The 20,929-nt window shown below is 34.3% G+C and overlaps 1 protein-coding gene across 1 annotated transcript in view; it reads right to left on the bottom strand.

Moving 5' to 3' along the window:
* Window positions 1–20,929, bottom strand: part of SNTG2 (syntrophin gamma 2) — a 622,101-nt gene that overhangs the window by 386,821 nt on the left and 214,351 nt on the right. The window contains exon 2 of the mRNA XM_044660932.1: window positions 9,681–9,818. Coding sequence (XP_044516867.1) covers window positions 9,681–9,818 — 138 coding nt within the window. The remainder of the gene's footprint in view (window positions 1–9,680; window positions 9,819–20,929) is intronic.

The raw sequence follows: 20,929 nt of genomic DNA, 5'->3' as shown, positions 1-20,929 counted from the left end.
CTCTGACACCAGAAAAAGTGACAAAGAAAACCTGTTCTTTGAGCAAATTAAAAGATAAATGAACATATGATTTTATGATTTGTTGATGTCTCTAAATTTCAAGTCCAGATAGCTACTCAATCCATCTATCCATCCATCAACTACCTATTTCTCTATTTATGTCTGGGTTGTTATAGAGGTCTGGCCACATGGCATAAGAAGACCAACAGGAGGTTCATATAACAAATTGTTTTGTAAATGAACATGAAATATGTATGCAGCATAGAAATAGAATTAGAATTGAGAGTTTCTCTTGAGGTATCTTTCGTTATCTTCCAACTCAATGGAGTTATCTTATGTTAAAAACACAAAATTATACATAAATCTCACCTTCATGAAGGGAAAGTGTTGAATATGACTATAACCTACTTTTCCCATCCTTTAGAACAGTAATGGGAAAACTATGGCACAGAGACAGATGCAGACTCCTGAAATGTTCTATCTGGCCATGGGACATTATTCCTAATCTGACGAATACAATGAGTAGGATACAATACAATGAAAATTCAAAAGAGTTGCCTGAGAAACAGTCTGACAGATGAGCATTTCCTTTCCTTTGGCCCCTTCTTTAAAAAGTTTGCCCATCACTGTTCTAGGAGAACTTAGAAATATGAGAGAATAGGAGAAAAACAGGGCGAAAGAAATGCCACTTAAATTGTTAATCTGATGGCATTGTTCATAGACATAAATTTAGAGAGATAGTTGATTCAGTTCTTACACATCATAGGATCAATTGATTTTAGATGAACCCTTGAATCCTGGACTATTGTTAGGATGATAGAGTGACTGCCTTCTAAGGCTGAACACATCCTAATCACCTCAAATCTACCATTGTTCTGCCAAATGAACCACAAAGTACAGATTAGGTTAGGCTAAATATGCATAGGAATCTAAGAAGCAATATGACTAGAATGAATTCTGATCCCTAAGAAACATATAATAATGGAAGTAGATCTCGGGAGATGATTGGGGTTCCTTAATAAATTATTTCAAGAATGAAAAATATATTGTGATTCACAAAGCACTGGGAATACGGGGTGTATGTTTGCTTCTATTCTCAAGAATCTCTCATTTTATGGGTTAGAAAACATTGATAGTAGAGCTCTGGGGCAGGGATAAGTATAAGGAATAACTTTGGTTATATTATAGAGGGGAGATATGGTTGACACACAGATATATCTAATTTAATATAGGCATTGATAAAGGTATATCTGATTCCCATTCTAGGTTATTTGATGGCAAGAACTTTGATTTTCAGGTTTTTAGAAGCTATGGCTGCTGAGGAGGCGGAGACTTCATTTTTGGTAGAGTTAATTACTCAGGCCCTATATTCATTAAGTCTGTATCCCTGGAGGATATAGGAAAGGGTCTAGTTCAGTGGTTCCCAAACATTTTTTGCCTACCACCCCCTTTCCAGAAAAAAATATTACTTAGACCCCTGGGAAATTAATTTTTTAAATTTTAATAGCAATTAATAGGAAAAATAAATGAACTTGTGGCCATCACTGCCTCGCCTGCAGCACCCACCAGGGGGCGGTGGCGCCCACTTTGGGAATCACTGGTCTAGTTGAAGACAAGAATGATGTCTTGGAGGAGTAATTCTATTCACAGGATTCTAGGGTTCAAATAGCCATTTCTCAGAGGCCTAATTAGAGGCAGGGTTAGTAGTTATGATCTCCACTGCCTCATTAATTCTGTGTTTTTTCTCTTCCTCAGAGTACCTTAATATCTGGTGGCAAATGGTGATCAGTTGGTTGGTACTCATGTAATTCTGATTGAGCCAGACCTCAACTGGACATGTTCCTCTGAATGATCATAGTGGTTCCATGGCCAAGAGAAATAGGCATTGGCTTGGAGACTCTACTTCAACTGTCTCCAATCTTTTTGGCCATGAGAGCCATAAATGCCTGTGGAAGGAGGAGGATGGAGGCGGAAGGTGCTGGAATATGGGGCAGGGGCTGAAGGGCTCCCTGGGGCACATCCTGGGGCTCTGCCTGGACTGGCTGGTGGGGAGGTGGAGCCAGATAGGGCTCGAGAGCCATATGTTGCCAACCCCTGCTCTACTTTACTTCATAGGATTCTTAATTGTGAGATTTTTCTTAGGTTCGTCCCCAAAGGACTAGTAAGAGAGAGTGGTCATGGTTTTACCTGCATTAATTATACTGCCTTCTATATCAATTAGTTCACCAGCTAGAATCTTAGAATTATTTATGATATGATAGATCAAGCTGTGTACTTAGAGTCACATGATTTCTAATAGTCAATCAATATACATTTATGAACCACCGACTATGTATAAAACATTAAACTAATAAAAGTTGTTAAGTTGTGTTATCCTGCAGTTTGTTATAGAAAATTAAGTAGCTTGATATACCTACAAACCTCTATACATATGAGACTCAGTATTATCATCTATGAAATAAAAAGGTTGTAAAAGCTTACCACTAATGTCCCTTTTACTTTCAACATTTTATAGTGCATTCATTTTGGAGTGGATACTCCTGGTTGATATTTGTTTAAACATAGAATTGGAGTAGTGTTAGTAATGTTATCTCTAGAACATTTAAAATAAATTCTCATAGCCAGGAAATTAAGCCCCTTAAGATTATATGTTTTTAATGTGTTCTCAAGTACAAAGAATTATGACAATACTACTTCACATCTGACACAAGTTCAAAAATATATTAAATTCAGGGCAGCTGGGTAGCTCAGTGGAGTGAGAGTCAGGCCTAGAGACAGGAGGTCCTAGGTTCAAACCCGGCCTCAGCCACTTCCCAGCTGTGTGACCCTGGGCAAGTCACTTGACCCCCATTGCCCACCCTTACCACTCTTCCACCTATGAGACAATACACCGAAAGTACAAGGGTTTAAAAAAATATATATTAAATTCAGAAACCAGTTGTCTATGAAGAAGACTGGTATAAACAAAAGACTGAATAAAAAGCCTTTTTTAATTAAATGCTTTATTATATGCAAAGTACTATAATAAATGCTTGAGATACAAAAGAAAGACAGACTGCCCTCAGGGTGTTCACATCCTAACAGTTGGATAAACCTATCATGAGTACTTTTCAGGAAAGATTTTGCAAATCTATATTCCACAGAATAATGTAAAGATTAATTATTTTCAATAAAGAATAAAGACAGCTAGATTTTATAGTCAGAAGTTTGCCTACTCACTTAAGAGTGATATGTCTTCTGTAGAATGGCTAACAAATCAGCCAATTAGGCAATCAAAGTAGAATTTATTATGTACTTACTGTATGGAAGGCACTGTGTGTTCTTACTGGTGGGGCTATACAAGTAGCAGCTCCAGCAAAATTACTTTCCTACTCCCTAGAAAGTTGTTGTAGAGGGGCTGATAGGCAATCCTAAGTATTGCTTGAGTTATTAGTACTGTTGCTCATGAGCCCTAAACAGTGTACTTCCTAGAAATAATTAGCCAACTCATTTAACTTTTTGTAGGAACTATTCAACAAGCATGTATATAGCAAGGGGAGCTGTTAGGGAAAAAAAGACAAGGCAAACCCCTTCTCTCTCCCTCAATCTAGGGCAAGACTTTCCCTTTGCTCAAAGAAGAAGAAGGTGTATAAATTTGAGATCACTATCTTAAAGTAAAAAGGGTACCTTGTAGGAAGCATATGTGACAGAGGGATAATTCAGAGCTCCTAGTTACTATGAGACATCTCCCTGTGCAGAACACTCCTGAAGTTACTCTTGGATGTAATTCTCTCCTAAGCTCCATGTGTCAGTATCTTTCTCATTTTATCTACACGAATGATAACAGTCTCTGATATTGCATTTTGTCAGTATATACAATTCATCCTTGTTATATCCCTCAGGGTGTGATGCATACTACCAATTTTTGAAAAAAATATACTCTCAACCCAAAAGACAAAGAGAGAGACAGACAGACAGAGACACAGAGACAGATGTTGACAAAAAGACTGATTCTCTCCTTCCTCCTTTCCTCAAGAGCAATTGCCACCTATGACTCCTAAATTTAAGATTGCTTAAATTTTAGATTTAAAGAGGTCAAACATTTTGCTTAAATTTGCACAACTGGAAAATGGAAGAATTAGACTTTATTTTATAAACATAGTTCTACTTAGGACATAGAGTTGAAAAGGGATGGATTTTATAGAAAAAATGGCTCAACATATTAAAATTACATATGATGAGAATGAGGTCCAATAACTCACGTAAAATCTAAAAGAGAGTAAGGTGTCTAGATGAAATTTTATTTTAAATAATTTGATTACAAATGTAGCATTTCTGCTGAACAATGCTTTCTGATATTAAGAATAAAAAGCCAAAAGTTGTCAGAGCCTCAGAACATTATGAGGAATATATAATATCTGCTTATGAGGAAAAATTATAACTATTCAGTAAAAAAAGGATAATCTCTTGTGTAGTTGGGATTCATTTCTGAATAAAAAGTGAAACACTAGCCACTGAAGCTGATGCCTTTTTTAATGGTCTTGAAGTCAACTAAACCTTTTGTTTTATATGCTTTACTATAATGATTTAATTATTGTAAAATTATTGTAAAAATAAATAAAATAGCAAAAAGAAATTTAAAAAAATTATTGGGTTTAATAACGAATTGGTATGAACAACAAATCACATAAAATATCCCATTTAGTGGAATCTAAACTGTTTGAAGTTACAATTATCTAATGTATAGTAATAGATTTTAACCCAATGTAAATATGCAGTGTGAATTAGAATGAGATCACTTGTTAGGATTAATTGTTCTCTAATAAGAACCCAAATGTATTCACATCCAATACATTTACTTTCAAATTTGCGAAATATTCCAAGGTGGTACATATTTGCTAAAAGCAAGTAAACTAACGGTTGTTTTTCCCTTAAGCTCTTAGAAATTGTGGTTCAGTTCATTAGACTTGGTTGTCAAACATATTGAGGTAAAAGATCCACCTCTGACACTGTGCAAGCATGTATAAATCATTAATCTTTTAGTCTCAGTCCCTTGATTTGTAAATTAGAGGTAGTAATACCTCATGATAAAGGACTTATAAACCTTAAAACCCTAAGTAAATTAATCATTTCCAATATTCATCATTCACCTTCTTTTATTTATGGATGAAGAGGAAGTTCAATTTTGAACTTAAATTTTAAAGTAAAAAATTAATTTTAAACAAGAGGGACAAGAATACAAAATAAATCCATTCTTTTAAGTAAAATGAATTATATTTACACAAGCTATTTGGTTAGTATCTGATATTAAATTTTGTTCTTACTGGATAATATACCTGATATAAAAATCCCAAAGTTTACACTTTGAATATAAACTTCAAATATCTATTTAGATGTTCTCTAGCTCAAGCTCAACTCTTTTTTGGGAGAAGTGGTACACTCCACTTATTTATGAACACTCACTCATACACTACACATCCCAATTATTCTGAATCCATTTAGTCCATCATCCAAATCTCATCTGTAGTGTACCACTCAATTTCTTATTCTCATTCTCATTTAAGCCTCATGCTCCAAGGAAATATCACACATTCCTCTCACTATGTCTTCCCGAATACCTGTTCCATAGAGAAAAGACTTGTCTTTATTCTACTACTTTTCCTCTTTTACTTTATCCATCTACTTGATTTTATTGAAGTCTAGTTCCCCTCTAAAGATACAGCCTTGCTAGCCACCTTTCTATTATTACTTAATCTTTACTCCTTTATGTTACAAATCATCAGCTGGATACTCAACAGGTCAATGTGAAGGAATAAAAATACTTGTTCCCTATTGCCACATCTAGGTTCTCTCCCTGCCTCCATTAATGAATTATCTTTTCCCATTTGAAGATCATGCAATACATCTCTACTACTCAGTTACAATCCTGGAAGTAGCTGTTGTTTATAGACCTCCAGGCAATTTCCCTTCGTCCCTCAATGAATTTAGGACATATTTCAAAATTTTCTCTTCTCTTCATTTCCTTCCCTCATACTAGTAGATATAAAATGTACATATTGACTCACCCTCAAGCGCCTTAAATATTCAGTTCTTCAACCTATACATGTCCCATAATCTACACCTCCACATAACCTCAGTCATTCACAAAATGGTGCTATAACTACTCTTCCAATCATCCAAAATGTATTCCCTTTCAACTCAAAAATTCTAAAATCTATTTATCTGACCATAATCTATTGGTTTTTCACTCCTCCTTCCCCTTCCCAAGCTCTGCTCTCCATCTACACAGTGTCATCCAATTATTCAACATTTCCATTCTCACCCAGGTCATCACCCCAGTAGTAGCAACTCTCTCTCTGTGATCTTGACTTTCTTTTAAATCAATTCAATTCTATACCTTCTCTCTTGAATCCCTAGTCCTAGACTGGATACACTACAAATTTATGTTACACATCATCAACTGGACCCTCACTGACGCTAGGCAGTCCTACTCTACTGTCCTCATTAACTTACTCTCCATCTATAGAGGCTCTTCAAAATCTTTTCATTCCTCCACAAACCTCCTACAGCTCCCTTCTCCCTTTTCCTCTCTGCTGAGACCTTTGTCTCATAATTTATTTAAAAAATGGAGGCCATTCACTTTAAGTTCCTTCTTTTCTCCCTTTCTACATTTCATATTACTCCTAGGCCTTCTGCCATGATCTCCTCCTTCATTACTCTTTCACATGATGTGATGAAATGGTCTTATTCTTTACCAAGGCAAATCCCTCAATTCAAGTGATTCTGTTCTTTCCCATCTCTACCAACAGTTTTCCCCTTCTATCTTTCTCACTTTATTCCTTATTTTTTATTTTTTGTTCTCTCCTGTTTACTGGCTCCTTTTATATTGCCTATAAACATACATATAACATCCCCATCCTCCCAAACACATCATTTGATCTTTCTTTCTTTGTAACCTATCTATGTATTGGTCTATCCATTCATCTATCTAATTATTTGATTTTCATTTCTAAACTCCATGAAAAGGTTATCTCGCATAGTTTTTTTTTTCTTTTTCTCTTCCCATTTTTTTCTTAGACCATTATAATTAGGCTTCTATCTTTAATACTCTAAAGAAATTGCTCTCTGTAAAGTTATTAATGAGTTCATAGTTGTGAAAGCCAGAGGTCTACTCTCTGTCACCATTGTTCTTGATTTCTCAGAAATCCATTTATTCTATTGATCACCCTCTCCTCCTGGATACTTTCTTCTTTCCAGGTTTCCCTGTCATCAATTATTCACTTCTGGTTCTCCTCCAACCTATCTGAATACTCTTTTTCAATTTCCTTTGCAGGAAAGTTGTAACTTAAAAGTTGTAGTTAAGATGGTGGAGTAAAGGACATTTTGCTCCCCTGAATCTTCCATATACACTCAAAAAAGAGAATAAATCTCCTCAAAAGAAAGGAAAGCTGGAGGAAAACATCTAACTGAGGTAAGAAGAATGAGTAGCCCAGGCAGCATAGCCTCTGCTAGAATTGGCAGAAATGGAAGTAGCCCAACACACTAAGACTCTACCAGAGGCAATGAAGCTGTAGAACTGGGCCACGCCCATCTTCAGCCACCCTACACAAGTATTGAAGGCAGAGAAGGCAGGAAACCTAAAACCTCTCTCGTGGCAGCAGAGCCCTGAGGCCAAAAAGGTCAGAGAGAGGAACCAGCAACTCTAAGAATCTACTCACTCCTAAATGGAAGCAGAGCCCTGGGACTACATGGGAGCAGAGACAGGGACAGACTGAACTGAAAGAAACTATGTGCTCCTTTATGTTAGCACAGTATCCAAAGAAATACGGGGCCTGCTGAGACCAAGTCATTTGTCAGGGGCCTGGCAGCATCAGAGAAAGGACCAGTCCAGTTGATGAAACAAGAGATGCTGAAAATAGCTGGACAAAATAACTACAAACTGCACTTGAGCAAAGCATTAGGGCTACCTCTTTGACTGATACACCATAAGAAACAAAGGTAGCTAGGCCTACCCCAAGTACCAGAGAAGAGAACTCTGTAAAATTAAAGTGGTGTGCTTTCTACCCCATGAACAGAGAAGTATCTCAACAGATAGATAAAGTAACAGGAAATAAATGACAACTATAAAAGTAAGCAAAACTTAAAAAAGAAAAAAAAAGCTTTTACCTCCATTTCCTTTTGCTGGATTCTCAATTAAATCATGTACTCTAGGTGTCCACCAAGATTCTGTCCTGATTCGTCTTTGCCACCCCATCTATATTTTTTCATTTGGTGATCACATTAGCTCCCTTAGATATAAACATCATATATATACTGATGATTTTCAAATCTACCAGCATTATCCAAACATTTCTGTCAATCTCTAATCTCACATCTCTAACTGTTTTTCAGATATCTCAAACTAGATGTCCAGTAGAAATCTTAAACTAAGCAGAGCCAAAATGGAAGTTATTATCTTTTCTCCTAAATCCTCCTACCCAGCCTCTTCTATCCTCTGTATTACTGCAGAGAGCAACATCATTACAGTCCCTCAAGATGGCAAACTAGGTGTGATCCTCAATTCATCACTATTTCTTATACTCTATATTTAATCTGTTGCCAAAACCTGTAGATTTCAATTTCATAACATCTCTCAAATATTCTCTTTGAGACTGTCTCTTTGATACTGTCACTACTTTGATGCAGATCCTCATCATTTCACACCTGGACTATTGTGAAAGTATGAAGGTGGATATGCCTGCACCAAGTCTCTCTCTTCTCCAGTCTATTTCTGCAATCACTCATAAGAAGAAACAATTTTTATAAAAAAGTGGTTTTCTATCATCTTCAGGATCAAATACAAAATATTCTGTATGTCATTCAAAGCTCATCAGACCAACCCAGGATCCCTAAATCTGTTCCCCTCCACATATTCTTTTATCCACTAACACAGGCCTCCTTGTTGTTCCATGAATAAGATTTCCCATCACTCAGCTCTAACCATTTACCTTTGCTATTCCCCATGCCTGGAATGCTTCATCTACTTCACTCTTCCTTTGGCCTTCCATGGCTTCTTTATTTCACAAGAAACATCCCATCTTCCTCCAAATGTCTTTTCCTGATTTGAATGTCTTCTCTTAATTATTTCTCATTAATCTTATACATAGATTGTTTTTACATATTTGCTTATTGATACTCCAATTTGATTGTGATCTCCTTGAGAGAAGAAATGTGTCTTTTGCCTTTTTTATCCACAATGCTTCGCACAATGTCTAGTATATAGTTGGTTGTTAATAAATAACTTATTGATTGACTGATGCATTTTGTATATAAATTTTAAAAACATAGTTTACTGTTTAGTATAATATCTTGATTATAAAACCTCAGAGCAAGAAAAAATAAAAATAGGAAAAATGTTAGAAAGTATATAAAACAAGAGACATATTGTGATCTAACTTTTGAAAAAGATGTCTTCATTACTAATTGAAAATTACCATTAATGCTAAGTAAAATCTAACAGATTAGGATATTTTAGGTAATATGAAATATATTTCCAAAATATGTTATCTTTTTAATATATATGTTCAAGTTAAATTTATTTCAACAAACTCACTGGCACTCCTCAATTAAGTATCTTCCCTGTGTAAGGTCCTACATTCTTGGAATTCTTAAAAAAACATTGAAATATATTTTTAGAAGCAAATAAATATAGAAGCACTTACATTTGCACTGTGATTGCTTCCACTAACACAGACAACATCTTGTTTTTGTATTGTGAGTACCTCTTTTGTAAGCTTCAATCGGATGTCAAAAGCATTTTCAGATCCTTCATCATACAAAAGTGCAATACCCGTTTTAGTCTGCAGAGACAAAGTCAAAATGCAAATAAATACTTTGGAAATAATAAACTCCTTTAAAAAATATCTTTCCCTGAAAATGTGTATATAATCTTATTAATATCCTCTTTCTAAAGTTTTAAATTAAACACAAGGAAATAAACATTTAACAGAATGATCTATTTTCTTTCCTATAAAATTTAAATAGAATTAGGGTTCTAAATGAGATCCATTAATGAACTATGAAGACAATTATCTCTATTCTTAAATTGTTATAGTTAGGGAATTCAAGGTATAGTTCAAATATAAGTTTTTTTCTGTGTTTTAACTTAAGTCTAGCTTTCTCCTTTTTTCCCCAACACCCTCCTCTACACTGAGAGTTGGCCTTGGAGTCAGAAAACCTTGTGTTTAACCCCATATCTATAATGTACTGACTATGTCACCCTTGTCAAGGCACTTTATCTCTCATTGACCCACTCAGATAATAAGTTGCAGAGCACTTACTAAAACCACCACCACCACCATCATTGATATAGTGTTTTAAGGTTTATAAATCCCTTTAGATATATTATGTTTTATCCTCATAGCAACTTCAGGAATTAGATGCTAATATTATCCCCATTTTACATATTAAAAAATGGAGGCAGATAGAGGTCATATGATTTATTCAAAGCCACTATAGCTAATGTGTCTGAGGCTGGACTTGAACTCAGGTCTTTTTAAAGTCAAATTTATCACTGTGACCACTGTATCACTTAGCTGACCCCTATTTAGAGAAGGTTCCTCACAGAAAGTGCCCTTTACCTATAAAAATCACAGGTAAAGTACAGAAAGGGAAAAAAATTTAAAATTACAAAATGGCAGAGCTGGAAGGAACTTTAGTGATCATCTAGTTGAAACCCTTCATTTTACAGTTGAAGAAACAGAGGTACAGAAATAGAACTCAATTTCTAAATAGTAAAGATTTGGTTATTCATCTAATATCAAATGGTAGATCCAAGATGGAAGAATACAGTCATAAAATTTTCCAAGCTCTTCCATCTCACCTCTCTAAAATATTTTATAAAGTACATTAGAATGTATTCTGAACAGTATAGTCAAGGAAAGTTTCCAGTAAGACATTTTTTTCCAGCCTTCAGCAAATCAGATATAGTTCTAAAGACATTGAGGTCAATTCAGAAAGTCAAAGGCTATGGGCAGGATCAGCAAAAACATCACTAGAAATACCCAATGTTGAGGGTTTGTAATGAGACTAAATTCCTGGTTAGAAAGAGATTCCAAGCAGACCTCTATGACAGAATTGCATACAGAATTGGGTACTTGTGGCAATATGTAGTTCAAATTCCCAGTTGAAGGGAGGAGGAGGAGGGCAGTTGTGGTTGGGAGGAAGAAGGGACCTTACATAGGCAAAATTCCAATTCAAGAAATAGATGAAGAGTTGTTATATGAGGAAGAACAGGAGCTATATACCTATGTAAGAAACAGAACACTGCCTTTGAAGGTAATGGCCAGACCCTACACCTCAGATCATGTCACTTGAAAGCACTGAAAACATACAGATCCCCAGACTTAACTGTGAAAAATCGCAAGACAAGAAAGCCTAAAGCTCAGATAAGTCACCTACCCACAAAGGTAAGTAAAAAACAACTCTATTGTAAAAAAAGGAAGCTCAGGACACAAAGTTAAAAGAAGATAATCACTTGAAAAGTTCTACTAGTTTTTCCAAGATGGAAAAAAATGAAGGCTTGACACAATTCCAACAAGAATCCCTAAAAGAAATAAGAAAATATCTAAGAGTTAAAAACAAAGAATCAGTTATGGGCAGTAGAGGAAAATTTGGTGAAAGAAATATTAGCAATGAAGGCAATTGTGAAAAGAGAATTGATATACCTTGGTAAAAAATACTAAAGATAAAATATTCTTAAAATTCATAACTGGCTGACTGTAGATGAGATAAAAATTACTGAAGAAAATTTGTCCTTAAGAGTTAGAATTCATCAGTTCATGGAAGCTAATGGCTATGAAATATAAATATAAAGAAAAAATAATAAAATTGTTCCAGTTATTGGAGAACACTTCCTAGAATCTTGTTCCAAATGGGTACAATTTGCTTAATGCATTTTATTTAAGTAGAGAGTTAACTCCAAATAGTTTTTAAAAGAATTTTTTTTCTTAGTGTTAGCTTTTGATAGTACATACTTTTCATTCTGACAGAATCATTTTCTGCTTTTTAATGTCAAAGATATGTAGGTAAATGAACAGGATAATATTATGACCTTTAGCTATGTCTTCAAATGAGTAATCACAATTCTTCTCAGCTTAATTAAAATAAATTATTTTCTACCATCTGTCAAATTAGGAAAAAAAAACCTGAACAGAAAACATTTTTGTTGAACTACTTTACTCCAATGTAAAAAGTATATTAAGTACCTAGCAACCTAATTAAGTAAATATCTAAGTACCTGTGTGTCTAAATATTTAACTAGTCTTTTGTCTAAGCATGGAAGCACCTAATAAGACAAATACAAGTTCCTAGGTGTTTAAATAACAAATTGCACAATTATCTTAGCAAAAGTTTATCTAATTACCAAATTACAAGAAACTATTCATCTAAATACCTAATAGATGAACTGTCTAATGCCTAAATGCTTAAGGGACCAGGTACTTAGTTATCTAATTACACAAATACCTAATTAAATATGTAATTAAATACCTAAAACCAAAAGATAAAGATATATATATATACATATATATATACATACATATACCTGAATATCAGTATATCACTTAAGTACTTAAGTACCTATGAGTATAAGTACCTAAGTAATTACATAATTATCTACTGAATTACATAATTAGCTAATTGCAACTTCCTAACTTCCTATTCTTGGCAGACTCTTCTTTCTGAGATCAAATTTGACTTTAGATACTTATTAGCTGTATTACCCAAGGCAAGTCACTTAATCTGTTTGGTCAAGATTTCTCATCTATAAAATGAGCTAAAGTAGAAAATGACAAACCACTCCAGTATCTTTGCCAAGAAAACACCAAATGGAGTGAGGAAGCGTTAAACTTACTGTACAACTGCCCATTCACTTTATACATGATTGATTAAATACTTGTGTGCCTTAGTACCTACATGTTAAAGATATTTAATTTCCTAATTAAAATGATACAGTAGAGGAAACAATGACCAGAGGATTATAGGAAGGCCATTTATTTAATGCATGTGCTTAGCTGGAGTTGTCTCCCAAATGCTAAGCCCAGAATAGCTACAGAAAATAGTTTATATAGGTTGTACATATGTGCAAGAGCTATGGAAAAGGGGTGGTGGTGGAAGTAGAGAACAAGGAGCAGGAACTGAGAGACAGCTGGCTATGATGATAAGCAACTAGACATACTCAAGGCTGAGGACACAAGGCCAGGGCATAATCACAAATAGGAGGGGGTGAGAGGGTAAATACATCATGAGACAGCAAGCAGCTGGTGTGTTTGTGCTAAAGGTGATCTATTGACTGGAAAAGAGAGAGAGATGAGAGGGTCAGAAGAGGGCTACTTTTAGAGGCCATTTTTCACAGACCACTTCTACAGTAAGTGTATAAATTCCTAACTGCTATCATTTAAGCACTTAATTACCTGAGGGGTTATGTACCTAATTAACTTAGTATACAAAAAACTAAGCATCAAAATGCCAAATATCTAATTACCTAAGTATTCAAGGATAGGAATACTTAAGTACAGCATATTCAAATAACTTTTTTATCTAATTACTTAAGTGCTTAATTGCTTAAGTGCCTATGTACATATTTGTATAAATAATAATCTAGCTGCCTAATTTCTTAAGAATTACCTATCTAAATAGCTTTTTATCAGTACCTAAGAACTTTAGTCTCTAATTGCTTTATTGTCTAAGCAATGCATTGAATAATTACATGAATAGGCAATTCCTTGTTTAAACCTTTACTTTCTTATAATGAATGCTTTGTATTGGTTCAAAGTCAGAAGAGCACTAAAGGCTAGACAATGGATGTTAAGTGACTTGTTCAACGATACACAGATAGGAAGTATCTGGAGCCAGATTTGCACAATTATTTTTCTAATTAATTACCTAAATGCAAAATTATCTAAAGGCATAATTAATGAAGTACCTAGATACTTAAGTATCTATGTTCAAAAGAATTCAAATAGGGTAACAGGTTCAATCAAATATATATCGGTTAATAGAGTTTAGAAAATTAAGACTAGTTGGAACTGGTTCAGACCACTTTCAACCAATTCAAACTATGTTCTGATTGGTTCAGATTATTTCCCACTGGTACACTCTGGTTCAGACAGTTTTCACCAGTTACAAACATTTTAAAAGTGCTTCAAACTGGTTGAACCCAGTTTTTACAAGTTAAAATTAGTGTAAACTGCTTAAAGACAAGTCAAAGATACCTAAGTGATTACTAACATATTATTAATTATCTTGTTGCAAGTACCTAATAGCCTAAGTTCCTATGTTCTTAAATACTTATTGGGGTGGGCAGCTGGGTAGCTCAGTGGATTGAGAGCCAGGCCTAGAGACAGGAGGTCCTAGGTTCAGATCTGGCCTCAGACATTTCTCAGCTGTGTGACCCTGGACAAGTCACTTGACCCCCATTGCCTACCCTTATCACTCTTCTGCCTTGGAGCCAATACACAGTATTGACTACAAGATGGAAGGCAAGGGTTTAAAAAATACTTATGAAAAAAACTGCTGAATTACCTACTTACATAATTACACAAGTAACTAATTTTTACAAGTCAAGTACATAATTGTCGATTTACTAAATTATCTAATTAAAATTATACAATTATATAAATACTTATTATATACATACCTAATTAAATACCTAAATATCCAAAGATATAACTACGTAAATATCTATGTACTTAAGTTTCTATGTTCAATTCAATCCAAATAAGTTTAACAAAATTTATTAAATCTGGTTTATAAAAGTACAATTGATTTTGAAGCAGTTCAAATTGGTTCAATCTGATTAAGCTCCATTTGAATAGATTCACTTAGGTTCAGTCTGGTTTATACCCCATTCTAAGTCAAAATAGTTTAAATCAGTTTAGACTGATTCAAAGCTAGTTATTCTTATTTAAGCAGATTCAGTAAGTTTCAAACTGGTTCAAGGCAATTCACATATGCCTAAACAGATAATAACATATCTATATACATGGTTGCCTAATTACAGACACCTAATTCCTAATTGTGTGGCAAATTACTAATTAACTAATTACTTAGGTACCAAAGTACATAAATGTAAAAAAATCTAAGTAATGAATTAAGTGGTTACCTAATTACTTAAGTAACCAATTACTTAAGCAATTATGTAGCTAAATACTTAAGTGTCTAAGGCCCTATATACCTAAGCATCTATTTTTATTTTTTATTTTTTAGAAAAAAATTTTCCATGGTTACATGATTCATGTTCTTGATCTCTCTCCCTCCATTCCCCCACACCCCAGTAGCCAACACACAAGTCCACAGGTTTCTTCATCTATCAAGACCTATTTCCATATTATTGATAATTGTTCCAGGGTTATCATTAAGAGTCTACATCCTAATCATGTCCACATCAACCCATGTGTTCAAAGAGTTGTTTTTCCTCTGTGTTTCTACTCCTGCAGTTCTTCCTCTGAATGTGGAGAGCATTCTTTTCCATAAGTCCCTCAGAATTGTCCTGGGTCATTGTATTGCTGCTAGTACACTACATTTGATTGTACCACAGTGTATCAATCTCTGTGTACAATGTTCTCCTGGCTCTGCTCCTTTCACTCTGTATCAATTCCTGGAGGTTTTTCCAGTTCACATGGAATTCCTCCAGTTTATTATTCTTTTGAGCACAATAGTATTCCATTACCAACAGATTCCACAATTTGTTCAGCCATTCCCCCATTGACAGACATACCCTTGTTTTCCAGTTTTTTTGCCACCACAAAGAAGATGGCTATAAATATTTTTGTACAGGTCTTTTTCTCTATGACCTCTTTGGGGTACAAACCAAGCAATGGTATGGCTGTATCAAAGGGAAGGCATTCTTTTAGAGCTCTTTGGGCATAGTTCCAAATTGCCATCCAGAATGATTAGATCAATTCACAACTCCACCAGCTGTGCATTAATGTCCCAATTTTGCCATATACCCTCCAACATTCATTACTCTCCCTTCCTGTCATTTCAGCCAATCTGCTAGATGTGAGTTGATATCTGAGAGTTGTTTTGATTTGCATTTCTGTAATTATTAGAGATTTAGAACACTTTCTCATGTGCTTATTGATAGTTTGGATTTGTTTACCTGAAAATTGCTTTTTCATATCCTTTACCCATTTATCGATTGGAGAATGGCTTGAGGTTTTTTTTTTTTTTTTGTACAATTGATTTACCTCCTTGTATATTTGAGTAATTAGACCTTTGTCAGAGTTTTTCGTTTTAAAGATTTTTTCCCAGTTTGTTCTTTCCCTTCTGATTTTAGTTGCATTGTTTTTGTTTGTACAAAATCTTTTTAATTTAATGTAATCAAAATTATTTATTTTACATTTTATAATTTTTCTAACTCTTGGTTGGTTTTAAAATCTTTCCTTTCCTAGAGATCTGATGAATATAAGATTCTATGTTCTCCTAATTTTCTTATAGTTTCTTTCTTCAGATTCAAGTCATTCACCCACTCTGAATTTATCTTGGTATAGGGTGTGAGATGTTGATCTAAACCTAATCTCTCCTGTGTTGTTTTCCAATTTTTCCAGCAGTTTTTGTCAAATAGTGCATTTTTGTCCCCAAAGTTGGGCTCTTTTGGTTTATCATACACTGTCTTGCTGACATTACATACCCTAGGTCTATTTCACTGATCCTGCCTTCTGTCTCTTAGCCATTACCATATAGTTTGATGACCATTGCTTTATAGTATAGTTTAACATCTGGTATTGCTAGGGCACCTTCCTTCACCTTTTTCCCATTATTTTCCTTGATATTCTTGATCATTTGTTCTTCCAAATGAATTTTGTTATAATTTTTTTCTAATTCTGTAAAAAAGTTTCTTGGTATTTTGATAGGTATGGCACTAAATAAGTAAATTACTTTGGTTAGAATGGTCATTTTTTATGTTAGCTTGTCCTACCCTCTCGAGATCTCTTTATCATTTCTGCTAATCTGATGAGGATAGTTTAGTTGATAAGGAAATAATGGGCAGGGAAGATCTTTTTTTCAGCTCATGCTGTTGTTCTGTCTCTAGGATCATGGAGTTTAGTATATATATATATATATATATATATATATATATATATATATATATTATATTTCAAGACTCATTTCACACAAAAGAACCCCCCCAAAACTTTGCAGATGACCAGAAGTTACAAATTATGTCATATCAAAACACAAAATGTCTCATTGGCTTCAGAACAGACCAAGGCCAAGGCTGAATTTTGACTGGGTTCTTATCAGAAAGCCAAGTTGGGGAATATTTTTCTCAGGTTTGAATTTCCCCTGCTATGGTTTTGGCCTTGGCTATACCAGGCAGCTGCATTCCTGACCAAAGGGGGAGAGTGTTAACCTTTTAAATGCTGGCCCACTAGGAACCTAAAGCTCTTCAATAAGGCCACAATACTTTTCAACAATAAATCACAAGGATCACAAAAGGGGTCAAAGGAGGAGTCTCAGATTTTTATCTATTTAAGACTCTGTTTCTCCTATTGGCTTCCCACATATTCACCTTTTTCTTTAAATTAAAATGATTTGTTATACAGGAAAACTTTTTAATAATGAAAGGAGTCATCAATTAGTTATAATCATCAGCTATAGCTGGATCTGATAGGATTTACAGATTAAACTGTTTATTTCTGGCTCTCTACACTATCCATGAGCAATCAATGTTTTCCTAATTGTTTAGATCTAGTTTTAATTGTTTGGAAGGTATTTTGTGGTTGTGTTTGTATAATTCCCTGTTTAGTTTTGGTAGATAGATTCCCAAGTACTTTATATTGTCTAGGGTGATTTTAAATGGTGTTTCTCTTTCTTGTTTTGTATACAGTTATACATATATATATATATATATATATATATGTATATATATAAATCTTGACATTTCATCCTATACAGTTTGTCACTGTTCCCTCTATGTAAACTTCTTCTAGTTACCCTGTTGATAATAACACTTTTAAATATTTGCCAATATCTTCTTTTCTTCTAGGGATACAAATTGATTGAACTTACTGGGTCCCTTAAAGAAAAGATTTTATTTTCCCCTCAACCCCAGCTCTCTTAATTACCTTATGGTGATTCTCTTGAGTTCTGAGTTTGGGCAGCAAATTCTCTGTTTAAGTATGTTTTTTTTCTTTATGATGTCCTCAGTTTTATTGAATGACCATACTTTCCCCTGAAAAAAAAAATAGTCAGTTTCGCTGGATAGTTGACTCTTGGTTGTAAGACCCAGTTCTCTTGCTTTCCAGAATATTATGTTCCATGCCTTCTGGTCCTTCAATGTAATTATAGCCAGATTCTGTGTTATCTTAACTGAGGTTCCCTGGTATCTGAATGACTTCTTTTTAGCAGCTTGTAATATTTTTTTCCTTTGTCTGGTAGTTTTTGAATTTTTATAATATTCCTGGAAGTTGTCAGTTTTGGATTAAATGTAGGAGGAATCTGTGGATTCTTTCAATTTCCACTTTTCCCTCTTGTTCGAGAATGTCAGATCAGTTGTCTCTGATAATTTCTTGAGGATGATGTCTAAACTTTTTTCTTTTGTCATGATATTCCAGTAAACCAATAATTATCAAATTCTCTCTTCTAGCTCTGTTCTCCAGATCTTTGGTTGAATCAATGAGGTGTTTCATATTCTCCTCAAATTTTTTTATTTACAAATTTTTTTTTATATTTTTGTGCTGCCTTGTGATGTCATTTTTTTAAAGACTGAATTGCATCCCTGGAATTTTGGTCATCCTTCTCCTTCTGGTCTTACTTTCTTTGTAGATCATCTTTTGCCTTCTTTGCTTCATTTTCAAACTGGTTAATTCTGGATATTAAGACTTTATTTTCTTGTTTTATTTCATGCATTTCATTTTTAAAAAACTGTCTTCAGCCTCTCTTGATTGTTTTTTGAATTGTTGAAGTTCTTCAGTTAATTGAATTTTGAGATTTTCCAAAGCCTTTGCCCAATTCTCTGGAACTTCTTCCTCTTCTATTTAATTTGCTCTCTTTTTACTTCCTTAAAAGAAGTTGTCAATTGTCATTTCTTTTCTCTTTTTTTGTTGCTTACTCATATTTTTTCCTTTTCTGTTTTGCTAGTTTGAGCAGATGTATTTAATGATCTTTGCTGAAAGATCTTCCCCCCAGCTGGCAATGGAGGTTTGTAGTTAATTTCTTTGCTGTGTATGGGGGAGAGTTGTTGGAGTTTCCCTACACTCTAAAGAATTCTTGTCTGTCCAATTGGTGGGATTAAGCCTGCATTGGTTGGATAAGTCTGTATTGCTTAATGTGCCCTGAGGCCAAAACCTTGAGAGGGAAAAAGAAAAAAAAAGAAGTTGGAGGACAAGATGGAGTGTTTTCACTCAGTTGCCCAGCAGTAGGGTCCCCCCCTGCTCCTTCCTGCTTTATGGCCTTGTTTTCTTTCCTCTTGAAGCCCTTTGTTCTCTATCTTGGTTTGATAAAGCAAGGCAGTCAGGTTTGATTCCATCTAAGCTGCCATCTTCTGAGTGTTTTTGCAGTGTTTCTCTGTCTTTCTCCTCTAGTCATCTCCTGGTGCCTGTGTTCAGCCCCCAAGGCCATTGTCACCAAGGCCCTTTGTCTAGGCCAATAGGCCTGCATGCCTGGAGATTTTATGGGCAATTGGAGACTCTGTACAACTTGTGGGGGAGGGCTCCTGGGATTCCCCTTCTATACCTTTAGACCTGACTATTCAAGAATTCAAGCCTTTTTCTTGGCTTACCTCTTTAGGTGTTCAGTAGTAGGGTCCCTGTGTTCTGTCCAATTGTTAGATTTGGTCCTCTTTCTTCTCAAAGTTCATTGTTTTCATCTCAATGTGCAAGGGTGTGGAGGTTTTAAGATTCTCTCCATCTAAGCTGCCATCTTCCCAGAATCCCCCCTAAGTATCTAAGTAAATGATCAAGTACCTAAATATTTAATTAGTTAATTACATAATTAATCTAAGTACCTAAGTTTGAATGTTGCTAAGTACATATAAATCTAATTATCACAGCCTAAATTTTTCCATATAAGTAGTACCTAATTAGTTTATTACTTAAAAGCCCTAATATAAGTACCCAAATGTATGTTTATCTGTATCTAAGAATATGTAACTAATTATTTAATTATTTATGAATATGTAACTAAATACTTAAGTAGGGAATTATTTAAATCACCCTAATTACTTAAATAAATAGGTACATAAATACCTTAGTATTTATTTACCTCAGTGCCTATTACCTAAGTACCTATGTACCTAAAAACAAAGATAAATACACAATTATCTATGTACCTAAGTATGTTTTTACTTAAGTACTAAAGTATCTAAGAACCCAATTACCTATGTTCATAAGTCTCTAAGTATATTAATCACCCAAGGTTCTCAGTATCTAAGTCTCTAAGTCTATAAAGAGTTGTGTCTAAGAAACTATGTTTCTGATTACCTAAATATTTTAGTGCCTACATATCTATTTACATATCTATAATTGGCAATATATTTATATACATGGTTTTCTATAAATTACATAAATAAATTTTACCAATAAATTATCTTCCTTTTCAACATTGACAGTGGCTTCAAGATAGTAGATTCTTTCAGAGTTCCTAGAGTTGTTCATCTTTTATTATTACTCTGATACATATGCTAAATCTGTGACCATGAGTAAGTTAACTGTACAGTGCTCTGAGAAACTCAATACAAGATTTTATATCACAGTTTCTACACCAAGTGTTTCACCATTAAACAATGAGGTCAGACTGTTTTATTTATCCTTAACTTATTTCATGTTTTAAGATTTAAAAATGTTTTCCATTCCACAACCTTGTGAAATGAACAGTGAATGTGGAGGAAAGGACACAGACTTAAATACCACATAGTTATCAACCTATTTCAGACAGATTCTCATTCCCTTTTGCCTGCACTACTAAG

The sequence above is a fragment of the Gracilinanus agilis genome, chromosome 2, assembly GCF_016433145.1.
Source record: "Gracilinanus agilis isolate LMUSP501 chromosome 2, AgileGrace, whole genome shotgun sequence".
Classification (NCBI taxonomy): Eukaryota; Metazoa; Chordata; class Mammalia; order Didelphimorphia; family Didelphidae; genus Gracilinanus; species Gracilinanus agilis.
Note: the sequence above shows the minus strand (reverse complement) of the source record. Positions and strands in the feature narration are given on the sequence as shown.